At 41.0% G+C, this 23,665-nt stretch overlaps 1 protein-coding gene across 2 annotated transcripts in view; it reads right to left on the bottom strand.

Annotated features, from left to right (window-relative positions):
* SNX31 (sorting nexin 31) overlaps window positions 1-23,665 on the bottom strand; it is a 52,107-nt gene that overhangs the window by 6,060 nt on the left and 22,382 nt on the right. For both annotated transcript variants that reach the window (XM_077748190.1, XM_077748191.1), the window contains exons 6-10: window positions 22,471-22,540; window positions 17,027-17,119; window positions 12,781-12,984; window positions 6,511-6,624; window positions 3,558-3,635 (exon numbers count right to left, since the gene is read on the bottom strand). In XM_077748190.1, coding sequence (XP_077604316.1) covers window positions 3,558-3,635; window positions 6,511-6,624; window positions 12,781-12,984; window positions 17,027-17,119; window positions 22,471-22,540 — 559 coding nt within the window. The remainder of the gene's footprint in view (window positions 1-3,557; window positions 3,636-6,510; window positions 6,625-12,780; window positions 12,985-17,026; window positions 17,120-22,470; window positions 22,541-23,665) is intronic.

Below are 23,665 nucleotides of genomic sequence, written 5' to 3'. Positions count from 1 at the left end.
GGATTATTAAAAAATATAAATTGTTTTTCGATTCAGAAAATTATTCACCATCTTATTCCTGATACCTCTTATATATTCAGATTATGGTTCAATATACAAGATAATAATAATGATACACTTTCAGAAACTCATGAGGGACACATCTATTGCATAAAATACATCTGCTTTCTTTTCCTGATGTCTTTTAGATTTCTTTCAATGGCAGAGATTGCTGTAGCCAACTATTATCCATTCTGCCTTTCCTTCTTAGTAATATCACCCAAACTTATCTGGAGAGACAACACTCTGTAAAAATACTGTATTTACCAGACTCCCTTGCAGCTAGGTGTAGGCCTGTGATGTGACTAACTCTTAGCCAGTGAACCATAAGCAGATGTATGACTGGAGCTCCAGCAGCCATCTTCAGTATGAAGTAAAAGCTACACAATAAAGATGGTAGAGCAGAAAGGTCTCTGGTGACATCATAGAGCAACTATCCCAGCCTGAGACTGCCTACTCCTGGGCTTCTTTTAGTTGAGAGAGACACAAACTTTTATTTTCCCTAGGGCCCTTCCTCTGTCTTGTTTTGTTCCTTGTTACATGTAGCCTAACCTACTCCTAACAAATACATTTTATTTTCAAATAAAATAATTCTTAAAATTCTGTTCTAGTTATAAGTATCAAATACTTAGAAAATTCATTTATGAAAGGCTTTTGTGTAGGAGTGTAGCTCTAAAAAGAATGTTACATTTCTTTCCTTTTCTGATTTGTAGTTAATACTGCCTTTAAGAATGTAACGTGATTTTGTTGTGTGTTTACATATTTTTAGTACATTTGTTTGACTTCAAAAATTTTTAAAGTCTTAATGTTTATTTATTTTTGTGTGTGAGAGAGAGAGAGAGAGAGAGCATGAGAGGGGGAGGAGCAGAGAGAGAGAGAGACACAGACTCTGAAGCAGGGTCCAGGCTCTGAGCTGTCAGCACAGAGCTTGACAAAGGGTTTGAACCCACAAACCATAAGATCATGACCTGAGTCAGTTGGATGCTTAACTGTCTGAGCCACCTAGGCACCCATTTGACTTCAAATTTTAACAATCTCATCAGGGGGCGCCTGGGTGGCTCAGTCGGTTAAGCTTCAGCTCAGGTCATGATCTCATGGTTTGTGGGTTGAAGCGCCGCTTTAGGCTCTGTGCTGTGCTCTGTGCGACACAGACTGAGCCTGGAGCCTGTTTCGGATTCTGTGTCTTCCTCTCTCTCTGACCTTCCCCTGCTCATGCTGTCTCTGTCTCTGTCTCTGTCTCTGTCTCTCTCTCTCTCTCTCTCAGAAATACATTAAAAAAAAAAGACAGTCTCATCAGAAGCGGTTCAAGTCTTACCTTTGAAAGCATTGCCTATAGCTAACTAAGTTAATTAAGTTAGTACTAAATTGCTTCTTTTGACACCTTTCTTCTTACTAGGATAAAATAGTACTATTCAATCTGCTTCTAGGGACAATCTGCCTTATTTGTGGGTCTCGTTAGGTTATAGCTTCATTAATTTCTCTCCCTCTTTCCCGATTCTTCATGATTATCTTTAAAATCTTGGAATATATTCTGCCTTGCAAAATAGAGACCTCTATATATCCTAGTCCATACAAGCCTTTTATAAGTGATATGTGTCAGTTCAGACTTTATGTGTTTACCGAGAAGTCAAGTGGATGTCCCAGTCATAAATGTATATGGCTACTTTAAGTTCTACAAAATGACTTGTTCTGGTCAACTATACTTTGTGAGGAAGTACACAGAACTCAGTATATGTTCCAAGAGCTCATCTGTTTGCTCTTTTCACTTTCCGGGGTCTCATTCTACCCAGGCGTTTGTAGATGAGACTTCAGGTTGAAATACGGACTATCCCTACAACATCCCTTTGAAAGCCCAATTTTCCAGAAGAAGGGTTTAACTTTGCTTTCTAAGAACCAAAATAAGAAAGAAAGGAAAAAAATGAGTTTGTAGAAATAAAACTTGTTAAGTATTAGGATAAAGCGGTGCAAGTATTGACTAACATGCTGATTTCAACATCAGCCACAGACCAAGTATAGATTTCAATTTGTGTGCAAATCTAAAGAATGTAGTTAGTGTGGTTGTTTTTCCTGAAAACTTCAAATAGGTCACTACCTTCTCCTATTATTTAGCAAACTCTTTCGGTATTCATTGTACAAGTATTTCCTGCATCAAGCAGCTTACATTTTATTCAGCCACATTTGAGAGCACTTCTCCATTTTAATGGGGCTACTTCAGTTAATTACTTTTCTCTTTCTTCTTCTTTTTATATATATAATAATTGGAGCCTAACGGGGGGGGCCCATCCTGCCTAAGAGGTTAGATTTTATTACTCATTTAAAAAGAGCATCCACAATTCTTTTATTACTTTGATTTGCTACACTACAGTACATTTTGAATTCTTCAAATACCAAGGGGGAGTGAATTTTAGTTCCCCTGGGAAAATATTTTCAGTTCTAGAAGAATGAGAAGTAAGGATAAAGGGCAACTATTTTCTTAGGGAAAAATCGCAAAGTCTAGTAAAGAGCAATGTTAGACTGAAGATGTCATCCATCGTCTTGAAAATGACTCAATTTAAATGAAAACATTGGGGAACATCTCCAAATGTTTTGTTGCATGTTTAAAGATCAGTATAACATTCTACAAAAAAAATAAATACATTTATAAATGTCAATCATGTCTGAATATTTCTAATCATTTAAAAAAATATTTTAAATTATTTATTTATTTTTGAGAGAGAGAGAGAGAGACAGAGAGAGAAAGAAAGAGGCAGAGGATCCAAAGCAGGCTCTGCACTGACAGCAGGGAGCCAGATGCGGGGCTCGGACTCACAAACAGTGAGAGCATGACCTGAGCCAAAATCGGAATCTTAACCAACTGAGCCACGCACACACCCCTGTAATCATTTAAAACATAAACTATTGTCTTATTGGGATATGCTTACATCATGACGGTGGCAAAGCAAATAGACAAGTTTAACATCTCAGTGTCTCTTTTTACAGCCTGCCACCAACCCTTTTCAGGGAGTTACTAGGCCTTTATTGAAGAGATGCAGACTAGAAAAGCAAAGTCACATCTTACACTGAGAAAAATTTATAGCCTTGAGAGCTTCTTTCACTCTATGGCTTCTTCCGACTGCTAACAGCATCTTAATTTGGCACGATGGAAATTTCCAGAAGCTGTGAGTTCCTTCTAGAGACAAAACTGGAGAGCTAATTGAAGTTCACTGCTGCTGTGTTGCAGACCTCTCAGGATCCTGACTTTATGAGGTAGTTTTTATGGGAAATCTGGAATCTTCCATTTGGGGGAAAGCAGATATACAAGAATACAGAGGAAAGGGTTGGAGAGTTCTCAGCAATGTAAGGACACTTCTCTGAGGAAAATGGCTTGAATTCTAAAGACTGAGCTCCCAGAAGGCAGAGAAGCTCACTTCTGGGAGGTCGGGTTCCTCTCTTGAGGACCAGAACTCATCAGTGTAGGTTAGTATAGGCTGATGGTAGGAACTTAACTGAAAAATATACACACAGATAAGAGGACTTACCATTTCTGGATTCTTAGCAGCTAACTTTACCATCTTTTCTGAGATCATCTTTTTCAAGCAGCTACTCAGCAAAAAGGCCTAAAAATCCAGAAATAAAGAAGTTTCTCAACTGAAGAGATTGTGTCTTTCTTCTCTCCTCACACCACAAAGGCAGATTTTGAGCTCTGCTCTCCAAGAGTATGCTTTTAAGAATTTAGATTTCTTTTTTAATGTCCACAAATTTGCATAAGATGCAATTAGCCAGCAGCCATACATTTTCTCAATTACATGGATATACTTACAGTAAATTTTTTAAAAGACAGAAAACTCATTACATTCACTAATCTTTTTCCCTCTTAAAACTCCCCCTTATTTTTTTCTTTTACTTAGTAAGCTGCTCATGTTTTACAAGCAACAAATAAAAACGGCTTATTATTGTAATCAAATCAACTGATGATGGATATATTCATTTGTATATTTATATTTATAGTTATATTTAATTGTATGTATAATTATTGAGAGACCTATTACTGGGTATAAATAGTGACCTGTCTGTTGGAAAGGGTATATTAGCACCTTATGGCTTTTACGAATTTTAAAAAATGTGTTTTTTTTTTTATCACTTTCTTATTTTTCTGGTATCTTTCATCACTCACCTTTAAGACTGTTGGTTGCCCTCAATATCACCTGCGGCTTTTTGTTGGCTTATTATTGTTAGTGCCAAGACACGTGTTAAACCTCTTGCTACACAAAAGCTGGGGCTTCCGTTTTCCAGGATCTTCAGCCCACGTGCCAGTTTAAGGTTCCCTACCATCTCCCCACTTGTTCCTTTCCCACTAATCCTCTTTCTCTTCTGTCCTGCTCTCGATTCTTGGCTTGCACCTTTCTCTTTCTGCCCTATAAAACTTGAGACAACGAAAGCTCAAAGCTTGAGGCTATAGGANGGGGGGGGGAGGGAAGGAGGGGGAGGATGGAGAGGAGGAGACAGGAAAGAGACAAAAAACCAAGTTGGGATGGTTGCCAAAGCAGAGGCCCTTGGAGGACAGGACATAGAAAGTAGAATTAGAGAGAAAATGGCTACATATAGATAGCATCTCAAAGTCTTGCAGGGCTGTAGAGCATGACAGGAATTTATTTTATTTAAGGGGAGAGAAAGGAAGTAGAAGAGAAGAAAGGCGCTGCTACCAATAAGGAAAAGAGTAACAGATGTGGGATTTATACACAAAAACAATTTTGATTTCCTGGCTTAGCTAAGAATGAACCCATTTATCTGTGCACATATATAACCTACACAAAACCAGGATATGAAATAGTTAAACGATGTAAGCTGAGTTGATACAGGTAGGAAGGGTGTTTAATAATGCCCCATAAGGTGTGAGCCGATTCATATTCCTCCACAATGTGCACAGATATGTAGGTTAGGACTCGGCCATAAATCAGGTAAAGTTTATTAAATATGAAGGCACTGAGCTTTTGTTTAAAGAATCTAGAAAATATTGGGGCCCCAGACCTCATTTGTGTTTGCAAGGCAACAAGCCCTATTTCTGCCTTTTGCAGATGTAGCTCTTGGGTACATATCAATAAACCCACACTCCAAAGGAAATAAGACCTTACTAGGAATCCTTTAAAATGATGTTTATTGCACTCTGTATAGTGGCTTAAACTCATTGGGTACAGACTAGATTAAAAGACGATAATAAAATTTAACTACTGCATTTAGCATTCTGGGCAAGGGGAAGTGGTTTCACTGCCAAGATCTACCTGCATCTCTCCAAGGGACTGCAAACCATCCTACCATTTCCTAAGGATATTTCATATTCAAGGTGAAACTGGGGGCCCATCTCTTTAACCTAGACTTTGGGGTAGCACTTCATGTATTTCAGAGGACCTTGGCATGTAGTATCTCACAATTCACAACTATACTGGAAGCAGAGAGTCTCAGGGAGCTTTGGTTACCTGAAACCAGAATGTTCCGTGGAACTTAGTGAGATCACCAGTGACTTAAGTTGAATGTATTGCTGACACACAGACTGCTTTGATATTTTGGTTTTGTTTAAGAACATCCATAGTTTTGATTCCAATTTGAAATAGCTTAAGTTAGTTCAGAGAATTTCTCAACTGAATTTGTTGTTTAGAAAATTAAATCTTTTTAAAAAATTATTAATCCAACTTTAATTATAAGCCCATGGAGGACCTGGATAGCTTGCTGTCCATCAGCTCTCTCCCCTCCTAACAGAATCTTGATTTTGTATGATGACAAAGTGCCCAGCTCATGCTTATTCTAGGCTAATCACCAATTCTGTTCTTTTATGGTAAATACTTGATTCCCAGATGCCTTTGCAGCTAGGAGTGGTCATGTGACCCAGTTCTGACCAATGAGACCCAATGGAAAGTCTATGGGGGCTTCTGGGGTAAAGTCTTTGGCTTCTAGATAAAAGGGATAGCTTTAATGATGGGGATGTCAACCATCTACCTCCAGTATTCTTATTAAGTGAGATGATAAAAATCTGTATTGTCTAAGTCAGAGATCAATAAATCCAGCCCCTCACTTGTTTTTATAAACACATTTTTGTTGGAAAACAGCTGTAACCATCCATTCACATATTGTCTGTGGCTACTTTTGTGCTACAACAACAGAGCTGGGTAGTTGCAACAGAGGCCATACGGACCCCAAAACTGTTTACCATCTGGCCCTTTGAGAAAAAGTTCACCAACCCTTGGTCTGAGCCACTATTAGTTGAGTCTTCTGTTATTTAGTAACTTAATTCATTTCTAACTGATACGAAGGCTGTGGTGACTAGTAAAATAAAACAAAAAAAAAAAAACCAAATTAAACAGTATTAGGGGCCAAAAAGAGAGTGTATATCATATTCTAGTACTCTGCTCTGGATGGGTTAGGATAATGTGCTTTGTGCACCCCAGCTGGTAAGAGACATTTCAGCCCAGGGTCTCATGCTCTGTCCTGAGAACCCACCTGTTTGGTGTAAATAACAAACCACGGCCAGTGACTATCTTCACTATACTGAAACCTGAGCTCTAAGTTCTGGTTGAGAGTTCGCTGAGGTCCATCCATGTCCAGCAGAGTTCCCTACAGAAGAAGAGATGCTATTTAATATCCAATAGAAATTTAGGTAGCTATTATGTGCTGGGCAAAATATCAAAACAAGATGATACTGTGGCTATTCCCAAGAAGCCATCAGTGTACGAGGGGCTATGGAAGTGAGTCACCACAGTTTGATATGTTAAGTATTATAAGGGAAGCAGACGCGGGTCTATGGAAGGAAGCAGGATGGGCATCTAATCCAGACTAGGGGGTGTAAAGGCAGGCTTCCTGAAGGAGGCTGGTATCTGAGCAGCAGAAGTAGAAAATTTCCAAGTTTGTTGTGGGTTTTGGGGGGGCATGGTGGTGGGGTGGGGGTGGTGACAAGTAGTTCCTGGTAGAAGAAATAACAAGTGCAAATGCACTGAGGCAGAGGGGACCTGGCACACTGGAGATGTGGCAAGGGATCAAGTGTGGCCAACGCACAGACTGCAAGGCATGTAGGGCCGTGAGAGAAGAGGCAGCACGGAGCCAGTCCCGAAAGTTCTGTGTAGGAAGCAGCTTTGATTTTTGCTATATAGCATCTATCCCTCTTTCCCCTCATAATGGAGTCTCAAATTCCTGTGGGAAAACCTCTTCTCTATATGGCCATCTAGGTAGGACTATCAGGGAATGTTGCCTTCCTAGAGGGGGACACACATTCCCCAAGTTTAGGCCAACTGGACAAATACTCTCTATGCCCCTTACTTGATTTCAGAGTGGAGAGATCCAAAGAGCAGGTCCTGATAAAGAATTCCCATGTCCTAGAAACCCTGAGCTCCTTTGGTTCTTGACTTTCCTAAGCCTCTGCTTCAGCCTTTCCTTTAAATCAGTGGGTTTTCACATATCCCTCCAATAAATTCCTTATTTTTTTCTTCACTGGAGCCAGAAGTGTTGGTTTCTATTGCTGGCTACTAAAGAGCCCTAGCTGTTACAGGTTTCATAAGCTAAGTTAAGGAGTCTGAACTTGATCTTGAAGGCAGCAGGAATGCATGAACAGATTTTAAAAGCTGGATAATAACACAGATTTCTATTTAGAAATATTGAACTGAGAGCAGTAGGGTAAAATATGAACTGAAAAGCAGCTGTTTTCAGACACCGAGCAACAGTTAATCCAGGACTGTCAACCCAAGGAGGAGAAAAACACATGAGGTGAGCCCTACAGTCACCCAGCTTACTGCCTGGAGGAGTTTCCAGAATGGAGTGCAGGGAAAGGGACTCAAACTGAGCCCAGAGGTCTTGCTGAGTTGAGGAGAAGGAGATAAAGGTTCAAAGTTGAGTTTAGAATTTGTGGGGAAAGGACCAATGACAAGGACTGATAGAGCTCCCGAGAGCTCTTTTCAGATCTTTGGCTGAATAACGATCTGTGTGTGTGTGGCGAGGACCCTCATACACAGCAGGTGGGCACATAAAATGGAGCAGACTATTTGGAAAACAGCTTAGAAGTTCTTCACAAAGTTAAACATAGAATTACCACTATGGTACTGGCAATTCCACTCGTAATCATATACCCAAGAGAAATGGGAACCTATGTCCACATAAAAACCTATACATGAATGTTCACAGCAACAGAATTCATAACAACCAAAAGACAGAAACAACCCAAATGTCCATTAATGAATGAATGAACAAACTTTGTTATAGCCATATAACATGATATTATTTTACCATGGAAAGGATAAAGTGTTGATACATGCTATGATAAGGGTAAACTGTGGAAATATTATGCTATGTAAAGGAAGCTGGTCATAAAGATCATATGTGATTCCATGAATAATGAAATGTTCGGGGGCGCCTAGGTGCCTCAGTCGGCTAAGTGGCCAAGTCTTGATTTCAGCTCAGGTTATGACCTTGTGGTTTGTGAGACCAAGCTTTACATTGGATTCTATGCTGACAGCATGGAGCCTGCTTTGGGATTCTCTCTCTCCCTCTCTCTCTGCCCCTCCCCTACTCACGTGCATGCATGTGCATTCTCTCTCTCTCAAAATAAATAAATAAACTTAAAACATAATAAGGAAATATTCAGAATGGGTCAATCTATCAAGACAAGCAGATTAGTGGCCTCTGAGGGTTGGTAGGAATGGGGGATACAGATGTGAGCTCAGGAGTAAGGGGGCTTCTTTTTGAGGTGATGAAAATCCTCTAAAATTGATTGTGGTGATGGAAGCGAAACTCTGTGAACATACTAAATGCCCCTGAACTGTACACTTTATATAAGTGAATTGCACAGCAAGTAGATTATATCTTGATAAAGCTGTTACAAAGGAGCACAAAGATTGTGTGGTTCTGGTGGAGGCTAGACACATACACCGTGGAATACAACAGAGAATCCCATAAGTTCACACAAATGTGCCCAACTGATATCCGACAATGTTGCAAAAGCAATTCAGTTAAAGGACAGCCTTTGCAGCAAATGGTGTCAGAGCAAGTGCACTTACACAGGCAGAAAAGGGAAAGTGGTTCTGAGTTTCACACCCTCTATGGAAACTAACTCAGAATGAGTCACGGACTTAAATGTATGACCTATAACTATAAAACTTTTCAGAAAAGAACTCTAAGAAAAAACCTTCAGGATCTAGGGTTTGGCAAAGAGTTTTTAGACTTGACACTAAAAAGCACAGTCTATAAAAGGCAAAACTGATGAATTAGACTTCATCAAATTCAAAAATTTGGCTCTTTAAAAGTCCCTGTTCAGAGAATGAAAAACTACAGAGGGAGAGAAAATATTTGCAGGCCACATATCTAATAAAAGACTAGTATCTATACCATACGAAATACTCTCAAAACAACAGTAAAAAAGAAAAACGCAACTCAAACAATTAGAAAATAGGCAAAAGATATGAAAAAAAAATTTTCACCAAAGAAGATATACAGATGGCAAATAAGCACATGAAAAGACAGTCAACATTATCAGCCATGAGGGAAATGCAAATGAAAATCACAACAAAATATCATTGCACTCTAAAATAAAACCAGTGACATCAAATGCTGATGAGAATGCAGAGAAACAAGATTGTTCATATATCACTGGTGGGACTGTAAATTAGCACAGCCGCCCCTGAAAACAGTTTCATCTTGAAAAACTAAACATGCACTTTCATATAACCCAGCAATTGTACTCCTGAGTATTTATGCCAGAGAAGTGGAGATTTGTGCTCCAAAACATATATATGAATATTTACAGGAGCTTTATTTGTAATAGCTAAAAACTGGAAACAACCAGATATATTTTATTGGGTGAATGGTTAAATAAATCTTGTCCATTCCATACTGTGCAATACTGCTCAGCAATAAAAAGAAACAAATTACTGATATATACAACAATCTGAATGAATTGCCAAAGAATTATGCTGAGTAAAGAAAAGCCAGTCCTAAAGGCTACATACATACGATTCCATTTACAGAACATTTTTAAGGTAATAAATTACTTGTTTTTGTTTATATTTTTACATCCTAAATATAGTCAATTCTTATTATTCACAGTAGTCACGTTCTACAAAGTCACTGTAAATGCTGCAATACTGAACATCATTGTTTTAGGGAAAACACAGGGCTAGGTTCCTGCAAACCTGTGGCTACAACATTTTTATCTACTGATCAATACATAACTGTGTTTTATGAGTGTTTCTGTTTTTTTTTTTTAAATGTTTTATTTATTTCTAGGAGATAGAGACAGCGTGAGGAGAGGAGGGTCAGAGAGAGGGAGACACAGAATCTGAAGCAGGCTCCAGGCTCTGAGCTAGCTGTCAGCACAGAGCCCGACGCGGGGCTCGAACCCACAAACCGTGAGATCATGACCTAAGCGAAAGTCGGAAAGTCGGACGCTTAACCGACTAAGCCACCCAGGCTCCCCAAGTGTTTCTGTTTTTTAACAAACAGTTTTATTGGGGTATAATTGATGTAAAAAACATATTTGTCATTAATTTGGACATATGTGTAGAGTCATGAAACCATCACCACAATCAAGGTAATGGATATATCCATCACCTCCAAACTTTTACATAACACTCCCGAAATCACACAATTACAGAAATGGCAGACAGATTAGTGGTTTGTTGGGGCTAAGGAGACATGTGGTGACAGAAACTGGGTAGAGCTATAAAAGGCCAACGTGAGGGGTTCCTGTGATGCTGAAAATGTTCCAACTCTTGACTGTATCCATGCCAATATTCTGGTGTTGATATTGTAGTACAGTTTTGCAAGATGTAACAACTGGAGAAGTGTGGGGAAAACCACACAGGATCTCTGTACCATTTCTTACAACTACAAGCAGACTTACATCAAAATTAAAAGTTTAACTAAAAAGATTCAACTGTTTAAAAGCAAAAATAATTATGGGGTGCCTGGGTGGCTCAATTGGTTAAGCGTCCGACTTCAGCTCAGGTCATGGTCTCACGGTTCGTGGGTGTGAGCCCCGCATCGGGCTCTGTGCTGACAGCTGAAAGCCTGGAGCCTGCTTCGGATTCTGTGTCTCCCTCTTTCTCTGCCCCTCCCCTGCTCACACTCTGTCTCTCTCTCTCTTAAAAATAAACATTAAAAAAAATTAAAAAATAAAAGCAAAAATAATTATAATGTAGCATGAGGTTATATATACACATCGAAATAAAGTGTGGCAATAAATATCACAAAAGGGAAAATAGAAGTTGACTGTTGTAAGGTTGTTATACTTTGTGAAATGGTATAGTAATTAAAAGTAGAATGTAGTAAGTTAAAGAAGCACTTTATAAACTCTAAAGTAACCATAAGTAAATGAAAAGGTATAGCTTGAAAAATGGTATATATAAATGGAATCATAAAATACTTAGTTTTATCAGAAGGCAGGAAAAGAGGGAAAAACTGATAAAACTCAAAGAAACAGACAAATCCACAATTACATTTGAAGGTGTTAACATTCCTTCTCTCAATAACTGTGGAACACGTAGAAAATATATAAAGAGACAGGCGATCTGAACACTATCAACTGCGTGATCTAATTGACACTTCTAGAATATTCCATCCAATAGTGGAAGAATATACATATACATTCTTTTCAAGTGTACATGGAACATTTACCAAGATAGACCAGATTTGGAGCCACAAAACAAGTTCCCATCAATTTAAAAGACTGAAATCATATGCTGATAATGTCAAGATTGCTGGTTTGACATTTAGCAGGTGGTGGTAGAAGTCCTGTTTACCAAGATGGCCAACACAGGAGGAAGACCTCTAGGATGGGCGTGAGGGGGAAAGGGTGAGTCTGGTCTGCAGAAAGACCAAGTTTGAGATGCCTGTGAGACAGCTGGTGAAGATGTCCAGAAGGCATCAGAAAATACTGGACCTTTCGACAGGGATGTAGAGAATTGATTTCAGAGAAGACGTAAAGGAAAGTTGGAAATGGAGCCCCAGAAGAAGCCAGCACTTCAGAAGTGCTCAGAGGATGAGGCAGCCCACAAAAACAGAGGAGGTAGGAGAGGGAATTTTCAGAAGGAAGAAAATGGTTGATAACACCAAATGCTACAGAGAGGCCTAGGATGGTGCCGGCTAAAAAATCCCCGTGGATTTAGCAACTGGGGGTCACGGTCACTTTCACAGTGTTTAACCTCTGCTAGTTAATCTAGTTTCCTGTGTAAAGGGGGTAATCCCACTCAGCTCACTGAGTTATTGCGAGAATTGAATTGAATACTAGATGCGGCAGCATCCAGGAGACCACCTGGTACACAGTAGGCACTCAATAAATCTGATCATAGGCTTTCTTCTGGGAGGAAATGACAATGTAAGTATGATGCTAGGGATCCTTTACCTGTGGAAAAGAAGATCTCTATTGTCAGCGTCCAGTTTTTGAGGGTAAAGATCTTGTCAGTACTGAGTATACAGTGAGTACTCAATAAATAGTAGCCATTGTTTCTACAGGCTGCATTACTAGAGCCACCCTTCAGCGAGTAGAGAAGCCTGTTGTTGCAAAGTGGGAAGATGGGTGTCTCTGCCGCTATGGATGGGACCCTTGCACCAGACAACTGACAGGTTTTACCTTAGGTGATGCTTAATATGGCTTAGATGCCAGGCCACTCAAGAGAGTGATACAAATGGCAGCCCTGTCTCCCTAGTGCCAACTTTGTCACCCCTAGATCTTTAAACCATGGGCAGAGACTTGAAATCATGGGGAAGGCAAAGTGCCAAGATACTTACAAGGAACGTGACCTGCCAGCACTTGACTCTGCTCATCTGGAAACGGATTTCCCGGGTCTGGTTATCAGGCAGGGTTATGCAGCAGCTGATCTCATCATTGCCAACAGAAAGGACAGCCCCACAGCCTGGTTCTGGGTAATCGCAGGTACAGGGGTCCAACTGCAGGTATCCATAGTGTCGTACCTCTTGGGACAGCTCCAAAAACTGCTCGAGGTGGGAGGGGGTGGGTAGGAAGAGGCAAAAGATGACTTAAAAAAGGTACCAACCTCATGTCAGAAGCTACTACCCTTCTAGTAGAACACATGGAACTGAGTCGCTGTGAAAGCGCCCTTTTCTTCTGGATGATACAAATGAAGACAGTGTCCCTTGTGCTCCCTGACAATAAGGCCTGGGAAAGTTCGCGGTGTGTCCTGCCCGGGCTGGAACCATTCCTGCCTCATTCACTGTTGTGTCTCTGCTCCTGTTCTGGTGCTTGGTACATAGTGGGAGTGAAAACATTCAGAGAGGGAATGATGGATGGAGAAGAATAGAGTGAACCAAATGAAGGAGTAGACAGATATGATTCTATCTCACAGGTTACAACAGCAAAACACACACAATGTGTATATGTAAAATGCTGTGGGGGCTCCTGGCTGGCTCAGTCCATAGAGCACGTGATCCTTGATCTCAGGGTCTTGAGTTCAAGCCCCATGTTGGGTGTGGAACCTCCTTAAAAACAATGCTGCTGTTGTTGCTGTTGTTTTTTTTTTTAACTAAGCTGAGGTCTATGTAGGAAGAACGTAGTCAATTTTTACAGTCTGCTCTATATGATGAATACATGAATTGTCAGAGAAAGAGATTTTGCAAATGGCAATGAAATGAGAGAGTGAGTCTACTTTCTAAGTAGAGTTAAAGACAGCCCCAAACTGTCAAGAGAACACCTTTATGTGACTTTTAAGGTTTAGCTTTCCCTCTGCTTTTGACTTGGCTTAAGGACAGAAAATGGTGTAGTTCACACATGTGGCCCAGACACCCTGTCCTGACATCATCTATCCCTGGGACTTGTCATTTTTGTAACAAAGTGTTATTAACCACTGCTTGTAACTAAGCTGACATTAGTTTGGGGACCTCTCTCTACCTTGTTCTTCCAGCTCTCACCAGGGTCCTGTGTGATGTTGTGTGCGACGTGCGTTCAGAAAAAGCCGTTCTCACTTTAACACATGGTCGAATCAGAAAGATCACTCGGTGACAACCTGGCATTTTCCAGACCCTTTTTTGAAGGAGGGCCAAGTCCTTTCAATGACGACGTGGAGCACTCTCTGATAAGAGACGTGCTGAGACGTGAGCAGTGAGGGGTAGCTGACTGTTAGAACGCAGCAGGAGAGATACTTGAGGCTCCTGTCCCTTCCAGCCACGCTCCTCATACCAGCTCATTGCGCTGCAGCCCACGCATTTGACCTAGAAGCTGCAGGAAGTTGCCAGGCCTCCTCCCATTGGGTCAGTGGGGAAACTTCAGAAATGACAGGTCCTGAGTAGATGCTATGCATGCAGGGGTGGGGCAGGGGTGGAGTTATCTTTCTGCAGAGCATAAAGAGCAGTTTCGAGAGCTCTTGCTACAATAGTTTCTTATTTATTATATGATAACAAACCTTTATTGCTTGGTAATACTTTTAAAACCTTCTTTCATAATCAACTCTTGGCAGTGAACTTCTAAAAGAGTGAAAATATTTAAAAGTTAAGCTCCACAGGGCCCCTGGGTGGCTCAGCTGGTTAAGCATCTGACTCTTGATTTCCGCTCAGATCATGACCTCATGTTAGGGAGTCTGAGCCTCGTGTGGAGCCTGCTTAGGATTCTCTCTCTCCCTCTCTTTCTCTCTCTCTCTCCCCCCCTAAATAAACATTTAAAAAATTGGAAGTTAAGCTCCATTTCTCTAGAAAGGCAGTGAGGAATATAAAACTCATTCAAATACCTGTTGGGATTTGTCATTCCATAAGTGGGTGATGTTACTGACTTTATGAAAACTAAGAGAGAGAAATCTGCAAGGATTTGTTTTTTAAAGAAAACTAGTTTTTTTTTTTAAAGAAGCTTACACCTGAAAAAGATCATTTAACATACGTAACTGCAGAAGGTATGTTCACATATTTTCATTTAGCTCGAGGGTTGGCAAACTTTTCTGTAAACAGCCATTTAGTAAACATTGTCAGTTTTGTGGGTATATGGTCCCCATTGGAACTACTTGCCTCTATAATTCTAGCACAAACAACAGCCTTAGACACTACAAAAATGAATGAGCATGGCTGTGTGCCAATAAAACTTCATTTACAGAAACAGTGGTGCATGGGCTATAGTCAGCCTGTCTATGATCTAGATCAACTAATTCCTCCTTTAAGTTAATTCCACTCATTTTCAACTCCAGGTTTTCTTGCACATGTACATAAAGTAAAGCAATAACTATTAACATGCCAGCTCTATTAGCAGGAGAAGAATATCACAAACACTTAAATAATATCAGTTTTATGTCAGTATCCTTACATGCTTCAACAGAGTATCAGTTAAATTCATTTGAATCATGGTTCAGTTTTTTTTTTTCATCTAATTCATGCACTCAAAGTAAACTTTTATTTTTTTATTAAAAAATTTGTTAATGTTTTTATTTATTTTTGAGAGAGAAAGAGCACAAGCGAGAGAGGGGCAGAGAGAGAGGGAGACACAGAATCTGAAGCAGGCTCCAGGCTCTGAGCTGTCAGCACAGAGCCCGTGGCGGGGGGCATGAACCCATGAACTGTGAGGTCATGACCTAGGCCAAAGTCAGATGCTTAACCGACAGAGCCACCCAGGTGCCCCACTCAAAGTAGTTTTTTCAAGATGACTATTACAAATTGTATGGTAAAATCAAGTAAAACATTCATCCTAGAAAGTAAAATTTGTTTTGTGTCAAAAATATGAATACAAATTTTGGTAGAGTATATAGCACATGGTAAGAACAATATTGTTACTAAATTATTAAGGTAAAAAGTTGATGGAACAGAAATGCACTCAAAATCTCTACTTGTATCCGAAGTAGCTGATATATCCAATTACATCCAAATATTCTATCCATCAAATTAAACACTGTAATTGTCAAAATTTACAAATACACAGAGAAACTGAAGTCCAAAATTTTTGTGACAAAGTTGAGGTGGAATACCAAGGAAGGAAAATATTAAATCATGGCGGTATATGCTTTTTCCTTCTTGTTTTTTTTCCTGCCTGTCAATAAAATTCTCAAAATATCTGAGCTTCTGAAGAATTACTTTCTGTAACAGTGTGGGTATAAATGAGTCCTCTAATTTTATTTGCACTTTGTTTGAACCCAGTGAGTGAATGTTGGCAAAGTAGTGAACTGGCAAAGCCCAGAGAATAAAGAAGACAACACAATGAAGCAGGGTCCATTTCTTCTGTTAAAATATGCCTTGTTTCTCAGACGTCTCACTGCTTGCGGGGAGGGAGACTGTGAATTGGTACCATCTTTATGGAAGCTTTAAAAACAGACTTTTAGGGATGCCTGGGTGGCTCAGTCGGTTAAGCGTCAAACTTGGGCTCAGGTCACGATCTCGTGGTTTGTGGGTTCGAGCCCCGCGTCGGGCTCTGAGCTGGCAGTTCAGAGCCTGGAGCCTGGAGCCTGTTTCAATTCTGCGTCTCCCTCTCTCTGTGCTCCTTACCCACTCATCTGTCTCTCTTTCAAAAATAAATAAAACATTAAAAAACTGTTTAAAAAACCAGACTGTTAGAAATATATTCTAAGAAATAATGGAACACGTACTCAAAGACAGAGGATACTGACTGCAGTGCTCAGGGACCTTCCGCCAGGAACTGTACCAGGTGTTGGGAACACACAGGGTATGTTTAAATTAGACACAGTCCTGGGTCTCATGGCGCTCACTGCCAAAGTGATTTATAGCAGTGAACGCTGGAAATAACCTGATTTCCAATAATAAGAAATTGGTTAGCTAAATGGTAACTATAAAACTCAATGCTCTGCGGTCATTAAAAAGAATGCTGAGGGTCTATATGAACTTGGCAAAGGGTTCACCACAATATATTGTCTGTATTTTTCAGAGTCTCTAAATAATAGAATCAGAAAAATTAATGATGGTATTCTCATTTTTTTTAAACAAACCCCATGGTTAGCAGTTGATGGGCTTATAAATTAAGAAACAGCTCAATTCCAATATGTTTCTTTAACTCCCCTCCATGGGATTTCTCTTGGTGCAACATTTGATTCACCTTTGTTTGGTTGTTTTCTTTCTGGAGAGCCTCTAATTTCTGCCTCTGCGCCTGTGTGGGGTTGGCCCATTCTTGTTCAATGTCCTGTCGTGCCTTAAAATGACAGAAGTTGGAAGATTAGCAACCTTAGCAGAAGTGAGCTGATCTAACAAAAACACACTCATGTATGAAAGGCTATAAAAATAGTCCCAAGTGGGCATATATAAGGGTTTAGCATGTTATAAAGCTGACTGTTAAATTTGTGGGTGGAGGAAGAGACAGTTCAATGGTTTGGGGACAGCTGGCCAACTTGGGAAAGAAAATAAAGTTAGCCTCTTTCCCCACACCACCCAATCAAATAAACTCAGAGAAAGATTTAAATATTAAAAAAAAAGATTCAGGAAAAGAATATGATGTTGAGGAAAGGATTATATTTTTAAGATACAAAATCAAAATGTCATAATAAAGGAATATATAATTACATGAAAATATAAAACTTCTCTGCATAGAAACCATCAAGAACAAAACTGATAAGTACATAGCAAACCAGAGAATATGACTGTATCATATATGGAAAAGAGTTGATATTTATATAAAGCAATAGGAAAAATGTAAATATCCCCACTAAGGAAACAGACAAATAATATGAATCAGCAAGTGACTGAAAGGAATTACAAATTACACATCTATATTCAATCTCACTAGTTATCACTAATTTCTTTTGCCTCTCAACTTGGCAAAGACTTTATATATTATTATATACATCTATATAATATTATATAATATATATTATATATATTATTCAGGGCTGGCAAGGATTTGGGGAAACCAGAAATTCCATGTAGAGCTGATGGGATTTAAATTGGTACAATTAGCCTGTTGCTTTTATTTATTATGCTTTAAAAAAGTTTTCCATTGGTCTTCAGTTAGCCTGTTAACCCCTCAAGGGAAAACCTTGAGTCCTTCACCTTAGCGTATCTTGTCCAAGGTCTTACATACAGCGAATATTCCATAATTCTTTGCCAATATTCAGGCTCTTATTTACACCTTAGCCTGAATGTAAATCTAGGTGTTCCATCCCTCAGTGATATTGGGTATGCCTTATCTCCAGAAGGAGAATGAAAAGATGAGTAAAGTTTTGATTTTGCTATTTAGGTTGGGGGGAAATGAAATGGGTTTAGAGAGAGGAGAAGAAAAATAATAAATATTTGCTGAGAACCTGTTTTAGATAGGTTTTCTTATCTTTCCAAATTATCTGTGGGATAGGAACATTCCCCCCATCCTACAGATGAGTAAATTGAGGGCCAGAGAGGTTATGGCTTTCAAGACAACCCAGCAAGTAAGTGGCAAGAGTTGGGTTAAAGCCCTGTTTTGGCTACTGTGCCCTCCTATCTGGGCCCAAGCTACTGAATTGTATGTAGGGAGTTACCCACGCCAAGCCTTTCTCCTGGCCACCCACTATTCTCAAAACGGAACATAGACACCATGCCAGAATGGAATCAATGTGAGTATGAAGAACAGAACACCTTTCCTTTCCTGAATTGCACTTGATGTTGGTATCCTATAAGTACTGTTATTACAGGGCAGTGATATTAAAGAGAAAGTATAAGTAAATAAAGAAGGTAAACAGCAATCACAGCAGTAAGTACTAACTGAAGATATGCCATTTGCCATTAGGGGACCTGGAACTCTCAGATACAGAGATCTAAATGTCCTATATCAGTAGGAACAGAACTGCTTTTGTTCCACTACCTTTGAAAAGATTGGACTTTGATTATGGGCTCACGAGTAATCGAATACATCACATACAGTACCTCACTCTAACAATGAGAGAATCCAATTCAGACAAATGGCTCTACCCAAAGACTGTCTGCTGGAGACTTACGTAGAACCTAATTTTTAAAACTGAGTCAAATCACCTAAGCCGTGGGTTTCATGAGCTTCAATCACACATGCCCCAGCACCCTCTGAAGAGGCAGCAGTGAGAAATGGAGAGCAAGACATCTACTGGGCTCTAGCTGGGTGAAGCAAGGCAGAGAGAGGCCAGGGCTGTGTGAGTAGACCAGGCCATGTGCAAGGGCACCAGGCTGGGATGGTCTAGGGAAGCTCACGGTCAGCCTGTGCTCCCTTCACCAAGCCATGGGGCCTTGTTCAGGGTTAGCCTGCCTGGAACAAAGGACACCTTGTTCTAATCTGCACAAAGTTACCATACAGGCCAGTGGTGCTGAAATGCAGGCCCGGAATTGACCAAGCCTCAATACTTTTTTTTTTCTATGTTTTATTTATTTCTGAGAGAGAGAGAGAGAGAGAGAGACAGTGTGAGCAGGGGAGGGTCAGAGAGAGAGGGAGATACAGAATCTGAAGCAGGCTCCAGGCTCTGAGTTAGCTGTGAGCACAGAGCCCGACGTGGGGCTCGAACCCATGAACCGTGAAATCACGACCTGAGCTGAAGTCAGACACTTAACCGACTGAGCCACCCAGGCGCCCCGAAGCCTCTATACTTTTTAGAAAATTCAGAAATTTATACTTTTATGTACAATCTTCTATTTTGTTAATGTTATGCCAATTTTAAAAAATGAAGAAAAAAGGAAACATAGTGTGGGAGTCTACTTGGCTCCTGGGATATCATGGGGCACAGCTGCTTTAGGAAAATCAAAAGGGTGTCCCTTAATAGTTAGTTATGATGACATTGCTATTTATCAGAAGAACTAATAAGAACTTCCTGCATTAATTTTTTTTAAAGGATGATTGCTTCTCACATATTTACGAATCTTAAGCTCCAAGGACGATCTCTGCCCTGGGCCATTCAGAGTCTAGTTAGACAAATATGTATGTAAATGGTATTTACAGGCTGGGTGAGAAGCGCCCATCATGGAGTGTATAAGCAGAGAGAGAGGAAGACATTTTCTTTCAAGGGGAGCTGAGAAAAGTTTCCCCCAAAGAGGCAGCTGTTATGGTCCTGACTCCCCTGGAGTTGACGTCTCAGTACCTTTGTTTGGATTCAGTGAGTAATAATGATAACGATGATCATGGCACAGATTATTATTAACAACAACTATAATTTTTTGAAGACTTTGCAGGCAAAGAGCTATGGTTTGAATAACAGTCTATCAAAGCTGAGAGAGACTTAGAAACCATTCATTCAGTCTCATCGCTTAACAGGGGGACATTGTAGTTCAAGGTTCGGAAGGGTGAAATGGCAGGCTCAAGATCACACAGAGAAACAGCCAGTGACAGAGCAAGGGGCAGGATGCATTTTCGAAACGGTCATCCAATGTGTTTTCCGAGAAGCCATCTTTTTTCCCAGCTCTAAGCAGAGGAAACTCTGTCCATCTCTCTCTGGCTTACAACTCCTCTCTAAAGGAGATACAATTCCTATGGTGATGCCTACAGTTCCCACTTCTCACCACCAGGCCAGAAAGACTATTCCTACCAGAACAATATTAGAATTAGGTGATGCATTCTCCACCAAGGACAGGATATCAAATAACCAGATGTAACTAAGAACGCACTATGATAGCAAGGGCACGACGTCAACGAGCCTCGGTAAACATTTAAAATAGTACATTATGGTCCAATTCACACAACATGCGTTTAATTACACTGAGTGTGATTATACATGGATCAACGTATGACAAGAAATGAACTCAAAACTCGCCATTAAACTACAATAGTGAACATTGCACATCCAATAAGTGATCTTTTGATTTGCCTGCCTAGAATTTAGGAGAGCTTTGAGAAGATGATTTATTAGATTGCCTTGACCTCTTAAAAAGTCACACAAGGAGGAATGGACAGTTAGGCTGTGACACCTTATCTGACACGCTGGCTGTTGGGTTCCATGTGTCTGCTCAGTCACACACCCAGGCGCCTTGCCCTGGGCTAAAAAGGCAAAGGGCCCTGCATGTGGCTGGTGGTCTAGTGGGAGAGATGTAAACAGAAATGATGGTCTACTTTGTCAAATTGAAGATATCATTGGTTCTGATACCATGATTTTGTGAGACCCTAAGGAAAAAAACACTGCCAGTTAAATTTTGACACAGGGCCTTACAATAGTTGTGCACAGTGCATGAACTGGCCATGCCGACCTTCCCCAGCTGGTAATTGCTTTTATTTCTTCTGAGGCATGTGGTGATTCCTCTTGCCTTCAGCTGTTCTTCTTGGCCTGTGCGAGGCAGTCCTTTTGCATAGAATTTAGTGAAAACGTGAGGAGTTTCCTCTCCCTGGGCACATAAAGCACCTGGTTGTTGTTTTACAAGATAATCTGGAAGTGTGGTCATTTCTCGCTTTATGAATATAAAAGGGAAAACTGCCACTCTGTCTTTGCCTTTCTGTGTAAGTGGTAACTCCCATTCCATGAAGAATCATCGTGTACGTAGTGGCAGGGAGCTGATGAGGCAGGACAACTGAGGTGGGGGGTAACTGGAGAGGCATCACAGAGGCAGCATCGGTGACTGTCCCACCATGTAGCAGAACCTTCACACTGAGTCAGAGAAGGGAAAGGAGGCCAGGGGTGCCTGGGTGGCTCATTTGGTTAAGTGTCCGACTTTGGCTCAGGCCATGATCTTGTGGTTTGTGGATTTGAGCCCACGTCGGGCTCTGTGCTGACAGCTCAGAGCCTGGAGCCTGCTTCAGACTCTGTGTCTCCCTCTCTCTGCCCCTCCCCCGCTCATGCTCTGTTTCTCTCTCAAAAATAAATAAACCTTAAAAAAAAAATTAAAGAAAGAAACAAAAAAGGAAAGGAGGCCAAATTCTAAATATCCTTTCTGGGGGCTAGTGGATGGGGGTAGGCAGGACCACCAACATGATCTGCAGGGCCTAATGCAAAATGAAAATGTGGGGTCTCTTGTTCCAAAAGGAAGGATTTCAAGATGGCGACTGCAGAATATTTAAACAACTGTGGCGTCCTTCTGAGCAGGCTACGTGCCCACGAAGCAGGCCCTGGAGGCAAGTATGCTACTTGTTGGCTCAGGTGAAAAGAAGATTATGCTAAAATGAGATTGGACCACACGTGGCTTTAGATTATCAGGGACATCCTTTCTAGACTCATGTAAATTGGTCTAGATGATGGGGTGTCTGTTGGAAAATTCAGAGAGATTGCTAAAATGGGGGTAGAATTGTTTTTCTTTCTAAATTCTATTTCTTAAAAAAATTCCTATAGTAAAATATATGTAACATTTATCATTTTAACCATTTTTAAGTGTACAATTCAATGCCACTAAAAACATTCGTAAAGTTGCATAACCATCAACACTCTCTTATACCTACCTTTTTAGCATCCCTAGCAAAAATTCTGTACCCATTAAACCCCCAGTCCCTAATAACTTCTAACGTACTTTCCATCTCTATGAATTTGCCTATTCTAGGTCCGGAGGTAGAATTCCTATTACAATTTTTTTAAATGGTTTCCATCCCAAATGGACAAAAACATATGTTGTTTTGAGAGAGTCCTTGGTCACCCTCACCTGCATATGGATCAGATCTACGGCTGCTGGGCAGTCCATCAGCATGGAGTCGAGGGATGGGTCCATGTACCTGTGCAATTCAGGAGCATTAAGTTCATTCATATGACACGGCTAACGGGCACACCTGGGAGCACACGCTCTCTGAGGTGGTGGCCCCCTATGCTTTAAACAAGCCCCCGCTGGGACACCTGGGTGGTTCAGTTGGGTAAGCATCTGACTTCAGCTCAGGTTCATGAGTTTGAGCCCCGCGTTGGGCTCTCTGCTGTCAGCACTGAGCCTGCTTTGGATCCTCTGTCCCCCTGTCTCTCTGCCCCTCCCCATTCCTCTCTCAAAAATAAATAAACATCAAACAAATATTTAAATGAGACACCCTCCCCCCCCTACTTCTAACAGCCCTCTACTCACCTACCTTTTGGTTTGTCCCTCCACCTCTTCTGTCTCCTACTTTCTTTACACTGTAAGCTCCTGCCTAGTGGGTTCTGAGAATAAGAGGCCAAACAATAAAGCTGTTGGAGAATGGTCCCCGTTCACACTCGTCCTGCTGTCTGTCCCCAAGTGTGCATGCCCTCTCCTCACCCTGCAGTACCTAGTGTCACCAATGCTCTGGACCCACATCTGCACCACCGCCCTGTCCCAGGCTGCTCCCATCTGTTGCCTGAACTGCTCCCTTTGTCAGGCCCTCTGCATCAGCCCTGTCCCCTCAATCCCAGGCTCTGCATTCTAACCTGAGGGCTCTTTCCTGAGTAGCCTGTGGACTGTCATAGTCCCAGGAGTTAGATCGTTCATCTTGCTCCCTTCCAAGGCCTGTCAGGGACGCCTGGCTTTCATTTCCAGCTCCGTCTCTTACCCACCTCCCTCACTCGCACTCTACATTCCAACCATGTTTTCTCTCTTCTCCTCTGTCTGGAATACCAGTGCCCTTAGCAGCCTCCATCCCTGACTTATCTGCCTCTCCTGGCAGATGTCCCTCCTCTGGTCTCCACTTCCCGTGGCTTCCACTCCATCCTCTATGCCTCCTGAGCACCCCAAAGTCCTCCTGACCGCTGCTCTCATCAAGTTGATCTTGGCACCAGGTACATAGGGGCTGCGTCCTATTTGGAGTTGTTGTTCTGCATCTTTGCATAGTGACTTGCAAACAGCAGGGCTCCATGTCTGTCTAACGGGCCCAGAATCATCAGGACAAACTGAAATCATA

The sequence above is a fragment of the Crocuta crocuta genome, unplaced genomic scaffold (assembly GCF_008692635.1).
Source record: "Crocuta crocuta isolate KB4526 unplaced genomic scaffold, BGI_CrCroc_1.0 scaffold39, whole genome shotgun sequence".
NCBI classification, from domain to species: Eukaryota; Metazoa; Chordata; class Mammalia; order Carnivora; family Hyaenidae; genus Crocuta; species Crocuta crocuta.
This window is presented reverse-complemented; position numbering and strand designations above follow the sequence as displayed.